This window comes from Penaeus monodon, chromosome 16 (genome assembly GCF_015228065.2).
Source record: "Penaeus monodon isolate SGIC_2016 chromosome 16, NSTDA_Pmon_1, whole genome shotgun sequence".
NCBI lineage: Eukaryota > Metazoa > Arthropoda > Malacostraca > Decapoda > Penaeidae > Penaeus > Penaeus monodon.
The window spans coordinates 37,895,675-37,915,890 of NC_051401.1; the positions used below are offsets into that span (position 1 = coordinate 37,895,675).

Genomic DNA, 20,216 nt, shown 5'->3' on the forward strand with positions numbered 1-20,216 from the left:
CCACGTAACAAGGCTCTACTCCTGAGGGGTGCTAGCTTCCATGGCAAAGGTGTGATGAGCATGCTAAAGGGACCGCCAACAACAACAGGTACGATTATTCCTTTTGGCGTTTTTACTACTGTATTTGAAATTTCATATTATTTGTTCTGAAAGAAGGAAAAATATAGATTTGAAGAAGTCTCACAATAAAGAATGACTTTATAATAAATTTGCATATGATAGAGGTAAGCAAGTAAAAGTAACTTTTATTCCAGACTAAACTAAATACCTGTTTCATGGTCTCATTTATTTCCTTTTTGTCTTGCAGGCACAACAAGTGAGGTATCATATTCAGTAGAGCAAGAGAAGTACCTTGCAGCAGTTGTACAGGCAACCCCTCTGTCCGTCCTGAGAGAAGGGTCCACTTGGCGACTCACAGGCTCTTCACCTTCAATCAACTCCTTGGTGCTGGCCGCAGGGGGTGCAACCTTGGAAGTCCCCCCCTACCATCCCACTTATCCCACACTCACACCAGAAGTGGGACGCAAGTCAAATCCCTTATCGAAGGCTATGAACACATTACGGTAAGTGACCAACAGGTTTTGGTGGGAAAGCCGTGGGTACATATGGACTTGTTTAACCCCCATGGGACATGTGTGGACTCTGGCCCATACATGCTCGTGTAGTGTCGCCATAACACGTCTGCTTCTTCTCCTCAACGCGACAGAGTAAGTGTGTAATTTAGAAACTTAACCTGAACTAATATAACCTGAAGCAAACACAGTGTGATTTTTTTTCCTTAATTATTATTTACTAGGTGAAATTGTGTCATGAACATTTTAAATAGATTTCATTATAAATTCTTGGGTTTTACATAGTTCAGTATAGACTAGTATTAATTTCACTTTTAAAATTAATAGTTATATTTTGTTAATTTTTATCAGGAATTCAAATTCATCTATATAAATTTTAGTGAAAGAACAGAAGTAATTTTTCATTCATTGATTGAAAAATATGACTATATCATTTTGAGTATTCCAAGTAGACATCAGTTATTTTCCTAATTATAGACAGGATATATCCAAGAGTATTTGATATAGTCACATTAATGAAATGAGCATGCTGCATGTAGGTAGTATATTGTTTTGCCGTTTTAACACCTTCACTGACATGTCTAATATGAAAGCTTATATATGTTGTAAAAAAATGGCTGATCAATGTATTTCATTGTTGTAGTGGTGTAATGTAACAGTTATATGCTAGCACTGGATCAGATTGCATTTACTTATAACATGCAGATAATTGTAGAATTATTTAGCCTAACGGTATTTTAGAGCACTTGACTGAGTATTGGCATTGCGGACACTAGCAAATTTGCTGTTGCTAAAGTGAAAAAGGCCATAGCTTTGGAGTATGTCCTTGAATCATGTGACCAAAGATTCTCTCATACAAGAGTGACTCTTAAGGCATTGATTCATTACATAGTTTCAAACTGTGTGCTTTATCTTTTGCTGACACTTTCTTTGAAGTTTTCTTTTTCATTTCATGCTTATTTTATTGAAGCTATTTTTGCAGCTTTTGCTAAATCTTGAATATATAGCACAGGCTTCAACAAGAGCTTTTTTTGCACTATCCACATAACACAGAACATTTCAGTAGTTCTAAATTCAGTCACTGAACTAATTTGTAAATACACTATGTAAGACACACAAAAGGCTCAGTGCTAGTAAATAGAGGATATTTTTACAGTACTGTACCTATAGAGCATGAAACCTGTTTTGGTGTAGAAGGCCTTCAGTGTGGTTATCTGAAGCTCAGCTATAGCATGAAGGATGTGAGATAAACATATCAGTAGAACCTTGCATAGTGAAGTGCGTACATTGCTTTTGTTTATGCATTTTCCCTGCATATGCTTTTTTGTGTGTTCCCTTCTTAATTGTGTGTGATGAATATTTGGAAATTTCTGTTGAATTACTTAAAATGAAATTGTTTTCTTGTAAATAAAAGGTCTAAATTAAAAGACAACATTTGATTGTGTTAAACTAGTTATGATAATGATAATAGTACATGCAGTAAGTGTTTATTTAAAGCAAGGTTTTGCCGTATGTTTCTAGCACCAGTACTGTTTAGTCCTTGTGCATATATGTCAAGTCCTCTTGTCAGTGACTGCTTGATCATGGATTTCTTCTAATTTATTTAATGAAAATTTAGTTTTTATTTTTATTTATTTATTTATTATTTTTTCCATCACTAAAACCTTGGGAGTGACTAAAGTACCTATTTCTGGTGGCTGTTTAACTGTCAAGCATTTACTAAGCATTCCTTTGTACCATCCTCTTCTCTTGTGTCTTGTTTGTTCATGTTTACACTTTTACGAAAGGGATCACGGAGTTCTAGATAATTTTAGTTCACGTTACTTCTATTCAACAATTTATTAATAGAATTTGATTAAGAGATATATCTTGGAGTATCTTTTATATCTTTTCCAAGTTTACATGCTTCTTATTTTTCTTTTCTGTTTTGAGTTCATTACTGGTTTCAGTAGTTTGGGGAGTTTTAGAGGGATGTACTGTCTAAGTATAAATTCCAAACTAATATATTTACATTTTTAATTAATTTTATTTTTGATGATGTGCATATATATATATATATATATATATATATATATATATATATATATATATATATATATATATATATATATATATATATATATATATATATATACATATATATATATATATATATATATATATATATATATATATATATATGATTGCAGTTTTTTTGAATGAAGAAAACATACATATCATTACAGATTAATCTTGTTTTTCCCATAGTTTAGCTCTTTGGTCTTTCATTTTTACTTCATAGAAGAAAAAGTCTTATCATAAAAATGAGGAAAATATTTAATCAGGATGATACATGTACTTCAGCTAAAGATTTGGGGTATGACAATAAATTCTGTTAATGTTTTTACATACATTTCCTTTTTTTCCCTCCATCTGTCTCTCCTCTTAAAAACTTATGATACCTATGCCACAAAAGTGCTTGTCCTTCTCTTGTTTATCCTGTGCCCTTGTGTCCACAACATAGTTTTGCTAGCATGTTTTGCCGCTCCTCACTCCCCACCCACCACCCCCTCCTCCTTACCTCCGGGCAGCCAGTCACTCAGTCAGGTCTCACAATGGCCTGCTGTTGTTCTTACTGACCCACCCACCTGCCCATTTCATCAGGACAAGCGGGGGCAAGGGTACTGGCAGGATGGGTCGGTGGGGCTCCCTGCGTGGAGCACGACCAGGTGTGCCGTCCAGTGGGGGTGTAGGAGGGACCTTAGGGACCCTCCGCCACCACCCCACATCCACCCCTGCCCTTCGTTCCAGCATCAACACGGGGCCAAGGCTCTCCGTGGACTCAACGGATATGGGAACAGAAGCCGTTCAATCCTTCCACAAAGCTGCTCTCTATGTGTTTGGAGAAAAGACACAAATTAAGGTGGGTGTCTAGAGGTTTGGTACTGTACAATATACTACATATAACAATAAATACAATCATCATTAATGTGCTAATATAGCAACACTATGAGAGACAAAAGTTATATTGATGATGATTTTAATAACAGTGGTCATAGCAATAGAAATATCAGTAGCAAATAATGATAATAGTTATATATGATAATATTAAGAAAGAAGCTACTGAATAATAAGAATAAGAATGATAATGATGATAATGATAATAATAGGAATATTACTGATAATGATGATAATAGAGTTAGTCATCATCATCATCATACTGGTGTTAATGGTAATTATTATGATAATGATCATATATAGCAGTAATAATAATGGTAATAAAAAGGATAACTACAATAGAGATCATAATTATTGAAAATGGACTACATAAGCACTAATATTATGCAGTAATTTTGATTGTTTATAGAAAGTGTAAAAGGGTTGCTTTCAAGAAATCTGTATTTGAGCTAGTGAAACACCAGTTTTGCTCTTCGATAGTTTCAGTAGGACTAACTTTCAGTGGCTCATACCTTATACCTTGCAGATATGTTGTGTTATGTACAGTATATTAATTACATGTTGCTATATTTTTTCTGATAGCATATTTTATAACACTTCATATATACTTTTCCAAAAATGCCATTATTTGATCATTCATAAGGTAATATTTTATTTCCATTTTTGAATAACAGCAATTTGACATCTTGGAATCCCTTTCTTAAAAACACAAAACTCAGTCTGCATTTAAATGTTGTTATCATTCTTATAATCTTTATGAAGGTAATGTTAAGAATAATCAACATTTATGTTGTAGTAACAGTGAGTTTTATAACCATGATGATAGTTATGATATTTACGATAATGATGATTATAATTATGATGAGAGTAGTAATAGTTACTATGAGGAAAATATTTTTGAAAATAATAACAACCAAAATGGTAATAATGATGCTGACAGTGATAATATAAATGAAGAAAATAATGTGATAATAGAGTCTATTGATGTTATATATATATATATATATATATATATATATATATATATATATATATATATATATATATATATATATATATATATATATATATATATATATATATATACACACACACACACACACACACACACAAGAAATTATGTAGATTTTTCATAAATGAAATTTTCATAAAATATTTTGAATACCATTCTTTTAAGAATGATATTAAAAGTATATGGGAATAGGGCAGGGAGGGTGGGGGGAGGGAGCTCAAGGTCGGCATGAAGAAAGTAAGCCATGGTCAAAACTGTTTTACACATGCTTGGGTACAGAACCAGCATTGCTATATTAGAGGTGATATGGTAAAAGTATATTGTCAACATGGAAATCATTTAAACAAGTAATTACTTTCAACTATACATTAGATATTTAGTGAAATTTTTATTATATTTTACTCTATGGATGCCTGCTATGCAGGTGTCTAGAGATCACAACTGAACAGTTATTTAGATATTGTTACACTTCCTCTTTTAAGCAAATGCTGAGTTTGTCTTGAATTATGTAGTTCAGATTCCTATGTTGGTTCTTTCATTGGCTACTTGTGTATCAAATATTATTTTATGTAATTATGTATTGACAGTAATACATTGTTACCAGGTGTAAAGGATACTTGTCAGAGCCTGTGCTGAAAGTGATACTGATTCTTCACTTGTGTCCAGCTGTGTAGGTTGATACATGGATACATATGTGAATATGGATATGCATTTGTGTAAATGGATGTACAATATCTACATGGATGAACATGTAGATGTACTTGTTTTTGTACATTGATTTGCTTGTATGTTCATAGATATGCATGCATGTACTTGTATTAGTGGAGCAGCCACGTGTGATTTTGAACTAGAATCATTCAGTTGGTGATACCAGCATGAAATTTGGTGTGAATGTGCTATGTAGGTCATGTTTTGAGAAAAAAGTGCTAGCCTTCAAAAATTCCAATATGGCGGCCATTATTTCCAAGATGGCCACCGGTTAATGGAAAAACAATGGTAAACCATAAAAGCGCTCAATGTTTTACATCTTGGTGTAAAATTATTGACGTATTTGCCTTCTTTGGAGTATCTCTGGTGCATTAGGTAGGTTTCCTGCACAAATAAATACTATTTATACCCTCATAGCATCAAGGACAGTCATAAATACCATTGCTGTCTGCCTAAAAGTCCTCAGTAAATAAACACAGTAGTAGATTAATAAATGTTAGTAAAAATAATAAATGAGTAAAATAAATAGTAGATGAATAATTCATTGTTGCCCCTTAAAAGGACTGCTAATGCCGGGGTGGTAAAAAGGATGAGCTCCTTTTTATCTAAAAAGTACCCCAACGGCCTGCGTACCACAAAGCCTCTGACAGTCAAGTCCCACCCTAGCCTTCTCGCGGCAGAAGTGATATTGCAGATAGTGGTGGTGCGTAAGGCGGGTGATGGCGCCTAAAAAACATTTAGCGCTGGGTAGATGAAGCTCAAAAGCCGGGAAAAGGCAATTCATCTAAGAGAAGGAAAACTCCGAAAATAAACCTAGCAAATTAATGGTGGCAAGTCAAGTAAAAGAGTGTATGTCGCACACTACCAGGGCACACTGGTGACAGACACTGCTGTGCAACTCAGCATGGGGTTCAATATCAGCTAAAACTCTGGGTTTAGTATCCCAAATGCTATCTAATAAAGCCCTAGAGACATTAGATAGCCGCACCTGAATTGTCAGGCTGTGCCAGCGTGGGAGAGCCGAGCCAAGGATAGCAGGGGCATTCAGTGTTATCCGGATGGTGTATAGATCAGACGGGACTAATGATATTGGATGAACGATCGGGTTAGGTGTAGGGCAGTAGCACGAACCTAACTGTATCCCATACAGCAAAGTGGACAAGAGTTGGTAAAAGGATAAACCCTCGATCGGGTTAGGTGTAGGGCAGTAGCATGAACCTAACTGTATCCCATACAGCAAAGTGGACAAGAGGTGGTAAAAGGATAAACCCTCGGCCTATTGCCAATTTGAAGTTTATATGATGGATGCAGATTCCAGGCGGAAGACTGACTGGAGTAAATGTTGCCTTTGTCAGGAAGACATAAGCAATGAAACACTTATTTCACCACTTAGTACATTCCAAAGGAAACAAGACTGTGCTGGATACACTAACATCGCACAAAATGTACCACAGTTTCATGCCATCAACGATATGCCAATATTGTTTAGTCCAGCAAGGCTGGATGAAGGTGATGGCATAGAAGCCACGCTGATACAAAATAAAGCAATGTATCACAATAGCTGTAGACTGTTATTCAATAACACTAAACTAGAAAGAGCACAGAAGAGGAGGAAGATTACCCCCAAGCACATCAGGTGGTGCAGGTGAGTCCTGTGGTAAGAGACAGAGGACCCCAGACCCTCCTAAAGTACAGTGCTTCATATGTGAAGAAGAAGATCAAATATTGAATTTAAGACGAGCGATGACGATGCAACTAAATGAAAGACTGAACCAATGTGCCAAGACACTAAACCATGGAAAGCTCCTTGCAAAGTTAAGTGCCAGTGACGTCGTTGCTCAAGAGATGAAGTATCACCCACGATGCTTGATGGAGTTATACAATTTGGAGAGAGCATACCTCAATGCAATCAAGCAAGAGGAGAAAGGCAACAGACGAGGAAACGAATCATATCCTGTAGCATTCTCAGAACTTGTCATCTACATAATGGATAGCAAAGTGACCAATATAGAAGCAACACCAGTTGTATTTAGGCTGGCTGATCTAGCTGCACTATACAAGAGCCGATTAGAGCAATTGGGTGTGGACTCACCAGATGTCAACTCGACCAGGTTAAGGAGCAACTACTCGGAAGAATTCCTGATCTTGTAGCTCACAAGAAAGGGCGTGATGTCCTTTTAGCATTCAAAGAAGACGTAAGCACAGTTTTCTCAGATACTAGCAAATATAGTGAAGCTATTCACCTGGCTAAAGCAGCAAATATCATCCGTCGAGAAATGCTTGACCACAAGACTAAATTCAGCAAAGAGTTCACTGACCAGTCTGTGGAAGAAGCTGTTCCTAAATCTCTACTACAATTTGTGTGTAGCATTGAACGTGGTGTAGACATCAGATCACATCTGACACATAGAGTAGTAAAATCAGATTTAGCTATTGCACAACTGCTGCAATACAACTGCTACTCGAAGTTTAAGGAGGGATCGAAAGCACATAGACATTCAAAAGACCAAGAAACACCATTTTCTGTATATGTCGGGATGAAAGTGTTTGCTAAGACAAGGAAAAGGGAGCTGATTGACAAGCTTCACGAGAATGAAATCAGCATATCCTATGACAGAGTGTTGTAAATATCAGGCCAGTTAGGGGAAACTGTTGTAAATCAATACATGGAAGATGACATTGTGTGTCCACCAGTATGTAGTATATGTCATTTGGCGGCTATCTTGTAAAATAGCTGCCTAATTGGACCCTCAGAATGATTAGTGGTGGTCCCACATCAAACTCAGGCAAAGGGAACTCATCAAGTATCTTAGTAAAAACTTTATTTGCACGTTGTACTGCAATATTTTGTCTTAAAAAGGACCATATGGCGGCCATCTTGGAAAACGACCGCCATATTGGAATTTCAGATGGCTAGCACTTTTTTTTCTCAAAATATAATACAAAATAAATAATTATGCCAAATTTCATACTTGTATCATCAAATGAATGATTGTTTCACTTATCTGCCCCACTATATGTGCATCAGAGTGAAGGAAAGGGCAAATTGACATTTGTGTGTGTGTGTGTGTGTTTTTATTACTCGGCACTACATTATCAGTTAGCCCTAGGTATAGAAATAACATGAGAAAGTAATAATGAAGTCATATCAACCACTTCCTCCCAGTTAATTGATGCTATACTCAGCAAATTTCCTTTTTTATAATAATTTCAGTGAAACCCTCATGAAGGATTGGGGAATATCATATTGAGAAACTCTTGGCCAATTATTTGACACAGAAAGCAAAAGTAGCTTATGATAAAATAATCTAACAAGCAGTTAGTAGGTGTTGCCTTATGCCTATTATACTCTTTTTGACCTGTTTCTAGTTTTTGAGAATATCAAATATCCAATATAGTATTATATCAAAGAAAACAAGAATCAGTGAGCTTTTTGGCCCAACTTAGTTAATTACTACTGCTCTTTTTTTCCAGTTTTTTACCATAATTCCTACACTATTTGACCAGTTTAGAACAAACTAGAGATTTAAGAGGTGGTAGTGGATAGAATAGAGGGGTGTGTATGAGAAATCATTGAAAATTGATCTTGAAATAAAGAGGTGGAAGGTCACCCAGGACACCAAGGACCAAATCAGCTCCTGCCAAGAGGATATAATTAGGAAATAGGTTTATTACAATGGCACCCTGTATGTATCCTTGTGCACCTGAGTTCCTGTGAGTGAGAGAGAGAGAGAAAAATATCCGAAAGAGTAAGAACAATTGCTTTAGGAATCTGATCAGGCTGTTTTTTTTTTTTTTTTTTTTTTTTTTTTTTTTTTTTTTTTTTTTTTTTTTTTTTTTTTTTTTTTTTTTTTTTTTTTTTTTTTTTTTTTTTTTTTTTTTGGTAGCTTGGGATCAGATGTGTTGTTGAAGTATATTGTAGTTCTCCTGAGTAATACACAAAAACTTTGAATATTTGTGCATGTATACCTTTTCTGGAATTTGTGTTCTCATTTCATTTTCATTTGATTTTACTTTGTAGCTTCTTGTATTTATTGTTTCTTTTGAGGTTTAAACAAAAGAGTGGAATGCGAATAACAGTGTGTCCACTAAATATCAGTGACAAAGGAGTGAAATAACAGATAATGGGAATCCCATATTAACTGATTTCATGCTATGCCTGTTGTCAGTTTTCATTATTTATTTCTGATTTTTTAAGATTAAAAAAAACAATGCAGTTTAGAATTAGATTAATACACATATACACTGATACCAGTACACGGCTAAGAATGATGTTTCATAAGCTCAATGTTTGTTTATCAGGGCATCAAAACAGATGCTTACCACAAGACAGAGTTCATCCCCGTTGAATACACAGAGGTGCGCCAAATCAAGTCCTCTTTCAAGAAACTGATGAGAGCCTGTGTACCCTCCTCTCCAGCTGCTGAACAAGAACAGTCCTTCTTCAGGTAGGTCTCCCTTTCCTGGGCATCATTTGTTCTGTAAAGTACTGTGTAAATTATCTTAGTCTCCATTATTGTCAGAACTTGTAAATGACTCATGAAGGCATATAGCTCATCAAACCAATTAGCGTGGATGGTATCAAGTTATGATAGACCTTTTAATTGATTTGTAAGAAAATTGTCAAATGAATCTGAATATGTCATTATTCCTCTGAAGATCAGCCAAGTTTGCAAATCTGAATGTATTGGAGGCCTGGTCTCCTTTTGTGGCCCAGTAGACAAAACACATTTTCCTACCATGTGCCAGCACTTGACATCTAACCCACAAACTGATAACACCTCAAGATAACATTTGGTAAACAGTAAAAGATCACTATAATACCTGTAGTTATTTTTGTATTTATCTATTTATTATATATATATATATATATATATATAATATATATATATATATATATATATATATATATATATATATATATATATATATATATATATTTTTTTTTTTTTTTTTTTTTTTTTTTTTTTTTTTTTTTTTTTTTTTTTTTTTTTTTTTGATAAAAGAGAATGATTTTATCTGGGGCACCTAATATTTTTTCTTTATGTAAAAATGGTCATACTATTAAATGAGGATGATTAAAATAGTTAATCTTATGTGCGTGTGTTTATGAGACAAATCATAATTTTATACTCTATAACATGCAAAAGAAATCAACTTGTTATCTAAAACTTTTTTTATGATCATATGAGTGGAGCAAGGTAGGCTTTTCTAGGGACGGTCCCCTTAACAATGTTATCCTGGTTCAAGTCCCCCCCCCCCCACCCCTTCCTGCATCATTAAATAATTTTGAAAATTTTCCTCCACAGAGCAATTGAGAACAGTGAATGGTTGAATCAGCTGGAAACCCTCCTGCAGGTAGCAGGGGCCATTGTTGACCTGATTGATTTGTTGGGAGCATCAGTTATGCTTCTCCTAGAGGATGGATGGGACTTCACTGCTCAGGTAATTGACTGGCTTTTCTTGAGGATTGAGATGTATGTCATTCAAAATTCAGCTGAAATGGTGATTGTCATCAAAATATTACCAAAGTAATTTGTCCTTTTTGATATTTACAGACAGTACTCCTTAGTGAAGAATAGGCAATAGCTGTAAATTCTCTTACATGAAGTCATACTGTGATTATGATCAGGTGTTATTTGTTTTAAAAAATCTTTCAGGTAACCAGCATTGCTCAACTCTGCTTGGATCCATACTACCGCACGATTGAAGGGTTTAGAGTCCTGATTGAGAAAGAGTGGCTTGCATTTGGTCATCGATTCAATCATCGCTCAAATCTCCTCCAGGGATCCCAAGCTAGTGGCTTTGCTCCTATATTCCTTCAGTTTCTAGATGCTGTCCATCAGGTAAAAATTTCTTTTGGCTGATATCATGTATACTGTTAATATTATGAATATTCAACATTGCCTTTGATATTGATGTCATTGTTGAAATTTATCTTGTTATAAAATTATATGGGTTAGTTTGTGTATGTGAGTGCCAGTCTGTGCTGTTTGGTAGTATGCTTTTCATGAGACATTACTTTATGAATGGCATTCAGTGCTGTTTTTTCAGAGCAATTTTTTTTTCCTCAGATCCAGCGGCAGTTTCCCTTGTCTTTTGAATTCAATGAATACTACCTCCGTTTTTTGGCTTACCACTATGTGTCAGCTCGTTTCCGCACATTCTTGAGTGATTCAGAGCTAGAGAGAGCAGAGTTAGGCATCATGACAGAGGAAGACAAGCGAGGTTCCTTGTCAAGACACCACAAAGGCTTAGAAGCATCGCAGGATGATGACATTTATCCAGGAGGTCTGTAGGTTGCACTGGGTATAAGCTGATAGAGTTGTGACATTCAAAGTTGAAGAACTAAGAAATAGAACATGGGTATGTGAGAACCTCTTTTTCTGTTTTGTATTTTATAAGAAGATCAATATTTATACCTATTCCAGGAGGGAGAGTATCATCACCAGGTTCTTCAGGACACTTAGGCACATCTGTATTTGACTACATAGAGAAGCACAGCGGTCGACACTCCAGCTTTTACAATTTCCTTTATGTTGGAGACAGAATTAGTGATTCTGCAGTATGTATTTTAATGTGTTGTGCATTTATACATTTATTCAATTAGCCTAAAAATTTGAAGATACCAGCAGTTAGTTATTTGATATCATTATTATTCTAACAACTAATGAGAGAGAAAGTAGTTGTAAATAATACCACAGTCATGGCATAGTTGGCTCAAGTACACCTCCCAATGGTATGACAAGTTTTCCTGCTCACAAAGTGGAATGTAATTAATATTATGACAAGTTTTCCTGCTCACAAAGTGGAATGTAATTAATATTATGAGGGATATTGCCTTTGTACTAGGGATATTGCATGCATAAACAGTATCATTTTTAAGCAGTGTTTCACTGAAGTGAAAAAAAAAATCATTTAAATTTAATTTTAAGCATTTAATTTGATTTAATGTTCCATATGATGGGATAGTTTCAATAATTTCAAGGAGAGTGAATATTTAATTTTCTTTTATTCTGGTTAAAAAAAAAAATAATAATAATGAAAATAATAATATATAGACTATGCACCATCATACCCTGCCCTCATCATTTGGACTAATCATATATTCCCTACTGAAACACTAGATGCAAGCAGTAAAGTTGAACATAGTTAACTTTATCACAGCATGAAACAGACTGCAAATTCATAATTTTAGTCATTAGCATATAAAATTTGACTCACCTTTAAATGCTTTCACCAGCATATTCACTTGCAAATTAAGAAGCTTGTCCAAAGCAAATAAAAGCTGCACCATGTACACAACCCTTTACTTGGTTTTGCTTTTTGTCCCCTTTTGTTGAATTTACAGGAAGAAAGTTTTTAACTGTATTATTATTAATTGGCATCATTTCTAACCCCATTTGCATGGTATTTCCTGGCACCAAACTAACACCCTGCATGCCAGAGATCTGAGCCAGCTGCTTGAATGAGAAATTAGAAGCACAGTAAATATGAGTGACCCACTGTCTGTGCTCTTGACTAGAGTATAAATGTTGATTAGGAAATGAAGCTAAAGAGAGGCTGTAATCCTACTTCCGTCTCTCCTTGAAGACTCTCGCCGGAACCAAATAAGCAAACAACTGTGATAGGACATCACTTATAATGAGTGATGGTTTCACCTTGATATCATAGAACATCATTTGGTATGAGGTGGATAATGATAATAACGATTGCTGTTATAAAGATTATAATAACAATAATAATGATAATAGAAAGGAAAACTTTCTTCTTAAAAATTCAAAGAATGGGATAAACAGGTAAGATCAGGTAGGCCTAATAATTGACTTCCTAGGGACTATGGGATTTTATAACCATTTGTGTGTAAAAGAGATTCATGAGGTAAAGTGGACAGTGCATATACTAAATATGAGTGAAGCTAATGTTGAAATTAAAGTTTAGTTTAGGCCTACTGCAATAATTTTTACTCAAAAGTACCAAACACTGATTTTCATTCTTTAAAGGTATTGAGGCCAGTGAAGGAGTTGAGTGCACTTCAGCTGTGGAGTTACTTGATTGGGGAGGAACTACGCCATGGCCCTTCTTATGATCCTGAGGTACGCAGCCTAGACCGACAGCAAGAGGAGGAGGCAGAAGCCGCAGATGGCACAACCACCACTTCCCAACGCAGGATTGTTATTAGTGGGTAAGTAATATAGATTTAGATGTGTGTGTGTGTGTGTGTGTGTGTGTGTGTGTGTGTGTGTGTGTGTGTGTGTGTGTGTGTGTGTGTGTGTGTGTGTGTGTGTGTGTGTGTGTGTGTGTGTGTACATATATATATATAATATATATAATATATATATTATATTTTATAAAATATAATATATATATAATTATATATATATATATGTTATAATATGATATATATATATACATATATATATGTATAATATATACATACATAATAATATATATATATATATATATATTATAAGTATATATATTATATATATATATATATATATATATAATATATATATATATATATATATTATATATATATATCCTCAGTTCTCTCGTCTCTCTCTCTCTCTCTCCTCTTCTCTCTCTCTCTCTCTCTCATCTCTCTCTCTCTCTCTCTCGTCTCTCTCCCTCTCCCTTCTCTCTCTCTCCTCCTCTCTCTCCTCTCCCTCTCTTCTCCTCATCTCTCTCTCTCTCTCTCTCTCTTTCTCCTCTCTCTCTCATGTGTTTTCTCTCTCTCTCTCACATCACTTCACTCACTCACTTTCTCTCTCTCTCTCCTCATTTATTCTTTGCTCTCTTACCTTTCTCTCTCGCATCTCTCTCTCTCTCCTCCCTCTCTCTCTCCATCTCCTCTCCTCTCTTCTCCTCTCTCTCTCTCTCGTCCCTCTCTCTCTCTCTCTCTCTTTCTTCTCTCTCGCTTGTATTCTCTCTCTCATCTCACTCACTCCCCATCACTTTCCCTCTCTCTCTCTCCTCCAATTTATTTTTTGCTCTCTCACTTATCTCCTCTGCTTCTCTCTCTCTCGCCCTCTCTCTCTCCTCTCCTCGCTCCATCTCTTCTCTCGCTCTCTCTCTCTCTCTCCTCTCTCTCTCTCTCTCTCTCTCTTCATCTCTCTCGTCTCTCTTTTGCAGGAAAAATAAGTTAAAGTTATAGAGGGTAATGTGTAATGTGTATAATGGTGATCGTCTATAAAGTCTGATGAGTGAATAATCCTCTTCTTATTTGCAGCAGTAAAGATAAATATTGCTAGACTGTTTTAAGTTAACATGTTTTTTAAATAGATAAATTCTAGTTATAATATTATATTGCTCACCTAAAACTGGCATAGCAATATTTACATTAGTTTGTAGAATAATCTGGTTTTAAATATTGACAATTTTTTCTTCAAAAAGATATGATTGTGTATGGGGAGTCCAGGCAGATACCTTCACAGCACAGCTGGAGGAGTTGCGTCATTTGGAGCTGGAACTGGGACACCTCCCCCAGAAGTGGAATGTGCACTGGGATAAGCTGGAATTGCCTCCACCTGAACAGCTGACAGTAGGTGTCTTTTTTATACACCTCTCTCTCTCTGTGTGCATGCGTGCGTGTGCGCCCCTCTGTCTGTCTGTAACTGTGTTTGTGTTGATAGAGATATATATAGAGATGTGTGTGTGTGTGTGTGTGTGTGTGTGTGTGTGTGTGTGTGTGTGTGTGTGTGTGTGTGTGTGTGTGTGTGTGTATCTGTGTCAGTGTCTGTCTGTCTTGTTAGGGCAGTTCAAATGAGGGCGAAAGAAAAAACAAGGAATTCTTTAAGATCATTAAACTTTTACATTCTGTGGTATTTGTTGGCCTGAATGATTTTTCAGACTCTGAGACATAGAAACAGGTAGGTGTTAATTGTGAAAGGTGGGTATTTCTTGCCAAAATTGTCAATAGCTTCCTCCTGCTCCAAGATGGTAAAGATGTCTTCCTTTAGAAGTATGACTACCAAAGCCCCCAGAGGTTTCCAATGGGGATGCATCAATACCCTTCCTGGCCAAGTCTCTGTGAACTCCACCTGACTGTCAGGCAGGTAGACAGGAAAGGTGTGGCAAGGGTTATTGTCCTACTGAATGATCTCAGCTCCAGTCTTAGCAAAGCACTCAGATTCTTTTCCAGAAGGTTAATGTAGGGCTCAGAGTTCATATTTTTGATGCTTAGAGAGAACGACAAAGTTACCTAAGGCCCCCAAATCCAAAAGGCACCCCATATTATAAACAGGCACTTCCTGATGATGACCAGAGGTGCCCTGATATTTACCAGACCCATTTGCTTAGTTTTTAAAATCCTTCTTACCCTCCATTTGAAAAATATTTATAGCAAAAATCTGTAATATAAAAATTAATATAAAGCAAAATACAGTATTTACAGATCATCATATGTACCATTTGTGTGTATACTTAGCCTTTCTCAAAAGTTCTTTTTGGACAATAGGACAGAATTTAATAAAACATGATTTACGTTGAAAATAAGTATGAGCTCCAAACAATAACCAGGCCTGCACAAGGATTGGACCTGTGACAAGGACGGGTAATATGAATAGATTCCAGATTAACAATGTACCGTATTTAAACTAATATTCGAGGTATGAGTTTAAGGTATTACAGACTGAGGTTCCTTGATCATAGATTACCACACTTACATGTTTACATCTAGCCAAACGCCTTGGAAAGAGAAAAGTATAACAGTATCTCAGCTCTGATAACAAAACGGTATCATCTCAATTATTGTCATTGTAGTTACAAATATAAATACATATGTGTCAGGTAAAAGCCCCCAAAAAGAGTTAACAAGAAACAATAAATGCTGGATAAGTTTGTGATGCTCAAGATGTGTCTGTCCTCTTTTAGTATTATTATGTTAGGATGTTTAGCCTTGAATCTGTGAAGGAATGGAAATCTAACTTTAAGGCCAAGTAGCACCACTGTCGGGCTGAGAATAACATGGGGAAGGCAACATAAGATGTTTGATGATGAGTACAGTAATTATGGGTAGGGAGGAGATTTAGTGAATTATTCTTAGTCATGATCATGAGCGTGGATATTGGAAACGTAGGACAATGAATTCAAATGCCATAAACCAAAATTTGACATAGTGAAATTTGAAAATATACGATAGATTTGTTGTTTGTAGGGATTAAGAGGGATTATTATTTTATCACATATCCTTCATAAAACTTGATAGGCAGAACTGGAAATCACTAAAGCTGGTGAAATGCTTATTTATACAAGTATATATGAAAAGTCGGTAGGCTGATGACGACTCTGAAAAAAAAAGTTTGTAACTTAATGAATAGATAATTATTACTGAAGATCTAAATATATCACATTTTCATCAATATAGACTTTGAAATGCCAGGAGGGAAGAAATCAACAGTACTGAAACTTTTGAATTAATTGCAGGCAGTAATCACTATAGGAAGAAGACAAATATTCAAATAAACAAAATTATGTCACATTTTGCCTTAAAACTATTCATATATTTATATGGTATATGTATTAGAGATGAATGTTTTGTGTATGCTCTACTTTCACTGACAAATTCCTCTCCTGTTTCCTCAGCGTCAAGTGTCTATGACCACACAGATGGTTCGGCACCATGGGCGAAGTGTGCACAAACGCAGCACCATTGAGATATTAATCAGAGGCAAGACCAGCAGCAGTGCAGGTGGAGGAGGTGACACACCACAGGGCTGCTACTCCCATCCTCACCGCTTTGAGAAATACAACTACACCACGCCTTCGTATTGCGACCATTGTTCATCTCTCTTGTGGGGCCCCTTGAAGGTGAGGTGCTTTGGAATGGTGGCAATCTCTCTCTCTCTCTCTCTCTCTCTCTCTCTCTCTCTCTCTCTCTCCGGCTCTCTCTCTCTCCCTCTCTCTCTCCTCTCTCCTCTCTCTCTTCTCTCCTCTCTCTCTGCCCTCCCCCCTCCCTCCCCCCTCCCTCCCTCCCTCCCTCCCTCCCCCTCCTCTCGCTCTCCGTCCCTCTCCCTCTCCACTCTCCATCCCTCCTCCCTCCCTCCCCCTCCCCCTCCCCCTTCCCCCCTTATTGTAACATCATGTGTAGAATAATCTATTCTCTTTAATGATAAAAAATGTCTAAATCCTCAACAGACTGGCATGCGATGTATGGACTGTGGTTATAACTGCCATGAGAAGTGTATAGAGTCTGTACCAAAGAACTGCACCAGGTTTAAGAGTGTGAGGGAATCAGGAGTGAGTATCCAAACAAGCACAAAACCGACCAGCTTAGACAACACTTCAGTGGGATCAGGTATGGAATATCTTTCAGAATTAGAGCAGCTATATCACTGCTTCTGTGTGTTGAAAACATGTGTATATATTATATCATTTTATTCTGTCCTGAAAGAAACGACTGAAAAGTTCCCACGCCAGGATAGTAGATCTTCCAATCATCTGATTAATTTAGGTCAAACATCTAGTACCAACTCTTACAGTACTAAAGTTGTTCCTCTGGACACACTGTATATTACAGAAAGAAATGATTTACCAAAATATATTCTGTAAAGTGTTTTCTACATGAATATTTAATTTCAGGGGTTACTTCATTGCAAACTACATCTCATCAGTACTATGAACAGTTTTCTTCTAATGTTGCTGAAAACCGCACACATGAGGGTTACTTATGGAAACGTGGTTCACTTCTCAAAAACTGGAAACAGCGTTGGTTTGTACTCGATAGCATGAAGCATCAACTGAGATACTATGACAGCATGGAAGACTCACACTGCAAGGGCATTATAGGTATGTTGCAGAACTGTTACTTCTTGTCTGTCATTCTCTTTGAATTATGACTCTCCTTCAATATATTAGATACAAGAGGGGTTTTAATTATTATTATTATTATTATTAACATCTGATTCTTTTTCTTTACCTCTAGAATTATCTGATGTTGTTGCTGTGGTTCCATCTGGCCCAACCCAAGGAGCACCTAAAAAGGTTGATGAGAGAGCCTTCTTTGATGTAAGTATTCCATTTAAAGATTTTGTCTATGTATATGAAAGAGTGTGCGTGCGTGCGTGCGTGCGCTCATGTGATACATATATATATGTATGCATATATATATGTATACATATATATATATATGTATACAATATATATGTATAGCATATCTATAGTCTCACATATATAATTGTGTTATATTATTATTATATATATGTATACTATATATATGTATACGATGGTTACTATATTATATGTAGAGCATATATTATGTATTCCATCTATATATGTATTATATATATATGTATACATATATTGTATACATATATATGGCTCAATATATGTATACATATATCTATGTATATTATTGTATTACTATTATGTATACATATATATATGTTACATATAGATGTTACATATATATATGTATACTTATATATAGATATATACATATATATAGATCTATACATATATATAGAGATATACTATCTATAGATTATATATATATATGATAGATATCTTATATATAAGATATATACATATATCTAACATATACATATATATTCAATATATACCTATATATAAATTATTACATATATATATAAATATATACATATATATATAAATATATAACATATATATATAAATATATACATATATATTTAAATATATACTATATATATATTATATACATATATATAAATAGTACATATATATAAATTATACATATATATAAATATTATACATATTTACATATATATATATATATCTATTTATATATTATACATATATACAATATACATATATACATATATACATATATATATATAGATATATATATATAATAATTATACAACACACACTCCACCATCCAACACCACCACACCCACACGACAAAACAAATGCAAACACACACACAAACCACACACAAACACACACACACACACACACACACACATATATATGTATGTATATAGTGTGATGCCTTAAACCTAATTTATAATTGGTTTATATGATAGTTTCATTTTCAGCTTATATTTCCCTTTGACATTCTTGCTTCTCTGAAAAAGTCTTAAGGTTCCCAATGTTATTACAGCTGCAGACAAAGCGCCGCCTGTATAACTTCTGTGCATCAGATGGTGCGGCTGCTCAGGAGTGGATTGAAAAGATCCAGTCATGTCTGCAGTAGATGGAGGAAGAAAAGAAGCAATGCTGTTTTTCTTGCAACCATGTCCGATGTGCTTTGCTGAAATCTTCCGAACAATTGGCTGTCAATTTTTGTTCAGTATTATTATGGTGTTTCTGAGGCAATTACATGATTTCTCTTTCCTTGTTCATTTTCTTTTTTTTCTTCTTCTTCCTTTCACTTCCTTTCTCCCAATTCAAGTTCTATGTAAATACAAATTTTTGATTAGAAGAAATTTTGCATAGGATACTTTTCTTTTCCTTTTGTGTTATCATCATCATTAATATAATTTATTTAAAAAAAAATCATAGAGTTGAGTAGCTACATATATGAGTGATACATATTATGAAGATTGATATTACTATATATTGTCTTAAGAAAAGACCCACTTTAGATGTAGGCCTTGTGGGGTCATGAGGGGTGCATATTATGGAGAAGAATGCTTTAATTATTTATGGAACCTGAATGCGTGCCTCTATATAAATTGATATATATCATATTGAAATTGGTATTAGAAACCTACAACTTTCTTAACAATGGAAAAATACACACATTTAAAGACGGTAAAACAAAAAAAACAAACAATAAATCTAAAGGTTTTGGTATTTCTGCCAGGATATCATCTAACTTTGTATATCTAGGGGACCAAAACTTTCCATAGAGTATCATTTGAAGTGAGATCTCCCTTCTTGGGTTAGTTATCTCACTCACACGCAGACCTTGATGGAAAGGAGACAAGGTGTTGTTATCCACATAGCGTTAGAAGAATTAGCTTTTACAGTATCCTATTCCTTTGGGTCGCATGTAGGATGTT

At 35.2% G+C, this 20,216-nt stretch overlaps 1 protein-coding gene across 5 annotated transcripts in view; it reads left to right on the forward strand.

Annotated features, from left to right (window-relative positions):
* The window catches only part of LOC119582761 (myotubularin-related protein 13-like), a 60,813-nt gene extending 41,169 nt beyond the window's left edge, over positions 1-19,644 (forward strand). For 4 of the 5 annotated variants that reach the window (XM_037931187.1, XM_037931189.1, XM_037931188.1 and 1 more), the window contains 15 exons: positions 1-88; positions 308-563; positions 3,216-3,474; positions 9,532-9,677; positions 10,539-10,674; positions 10,890-11,075; positions 11,304-11,520; positions 11,661-11,794; positions 13,233-13,414; positions 14,626-14,773; positions 16,816-17,040; positions 17,368-17,527; positions 17,812-18,018; positions 18,155-18,237; positions 19,313-19,644. The exon at positions 1-88 is cut by the window's left edge and continues 106 nt beyond it. In XM_037931187.1, the coding sequence (XP_037787115.1) occupies positions 1-88; positions 308-563; positions 3,216-3,474; positions 9,532-9,677; positions 10,539-10,674; positions 10,890-11,075; positions 11,304-11,520; positions 11,661-11,794; positions 13,233-13,414; positions 14,626-14,773; positions 16,816-17,040; positions 17,368-17,527; positions 17,812-18,018; positions 18,155-18,237; positions 19,313-19,405 (2,520 nt within the window). In that variant the 3' untranslated portion in view covers positions 19,406-19,644. The remainder of the gene's footprint in view (positions 89-307; positions 564-3,215; positions 3,475-9,531; positions 9,678-10,538; positions 10,675-10,889; positions 11,076-11,303; positions 11,521-11,660; positions 11,795-13,232; positions 13,415-14,625; positions 14,774-16,815; positions 17,041-17,367; positions 17,528-17,811; positions 18,019-18,154; positions 18,238-19,312) is intronic. The other variant, XM_037931190.1, reaches the window with a different exon arrangement.
* The last annotated feature ends 572 nt before the right edge of the window (positions 19,645-20,216 follow it).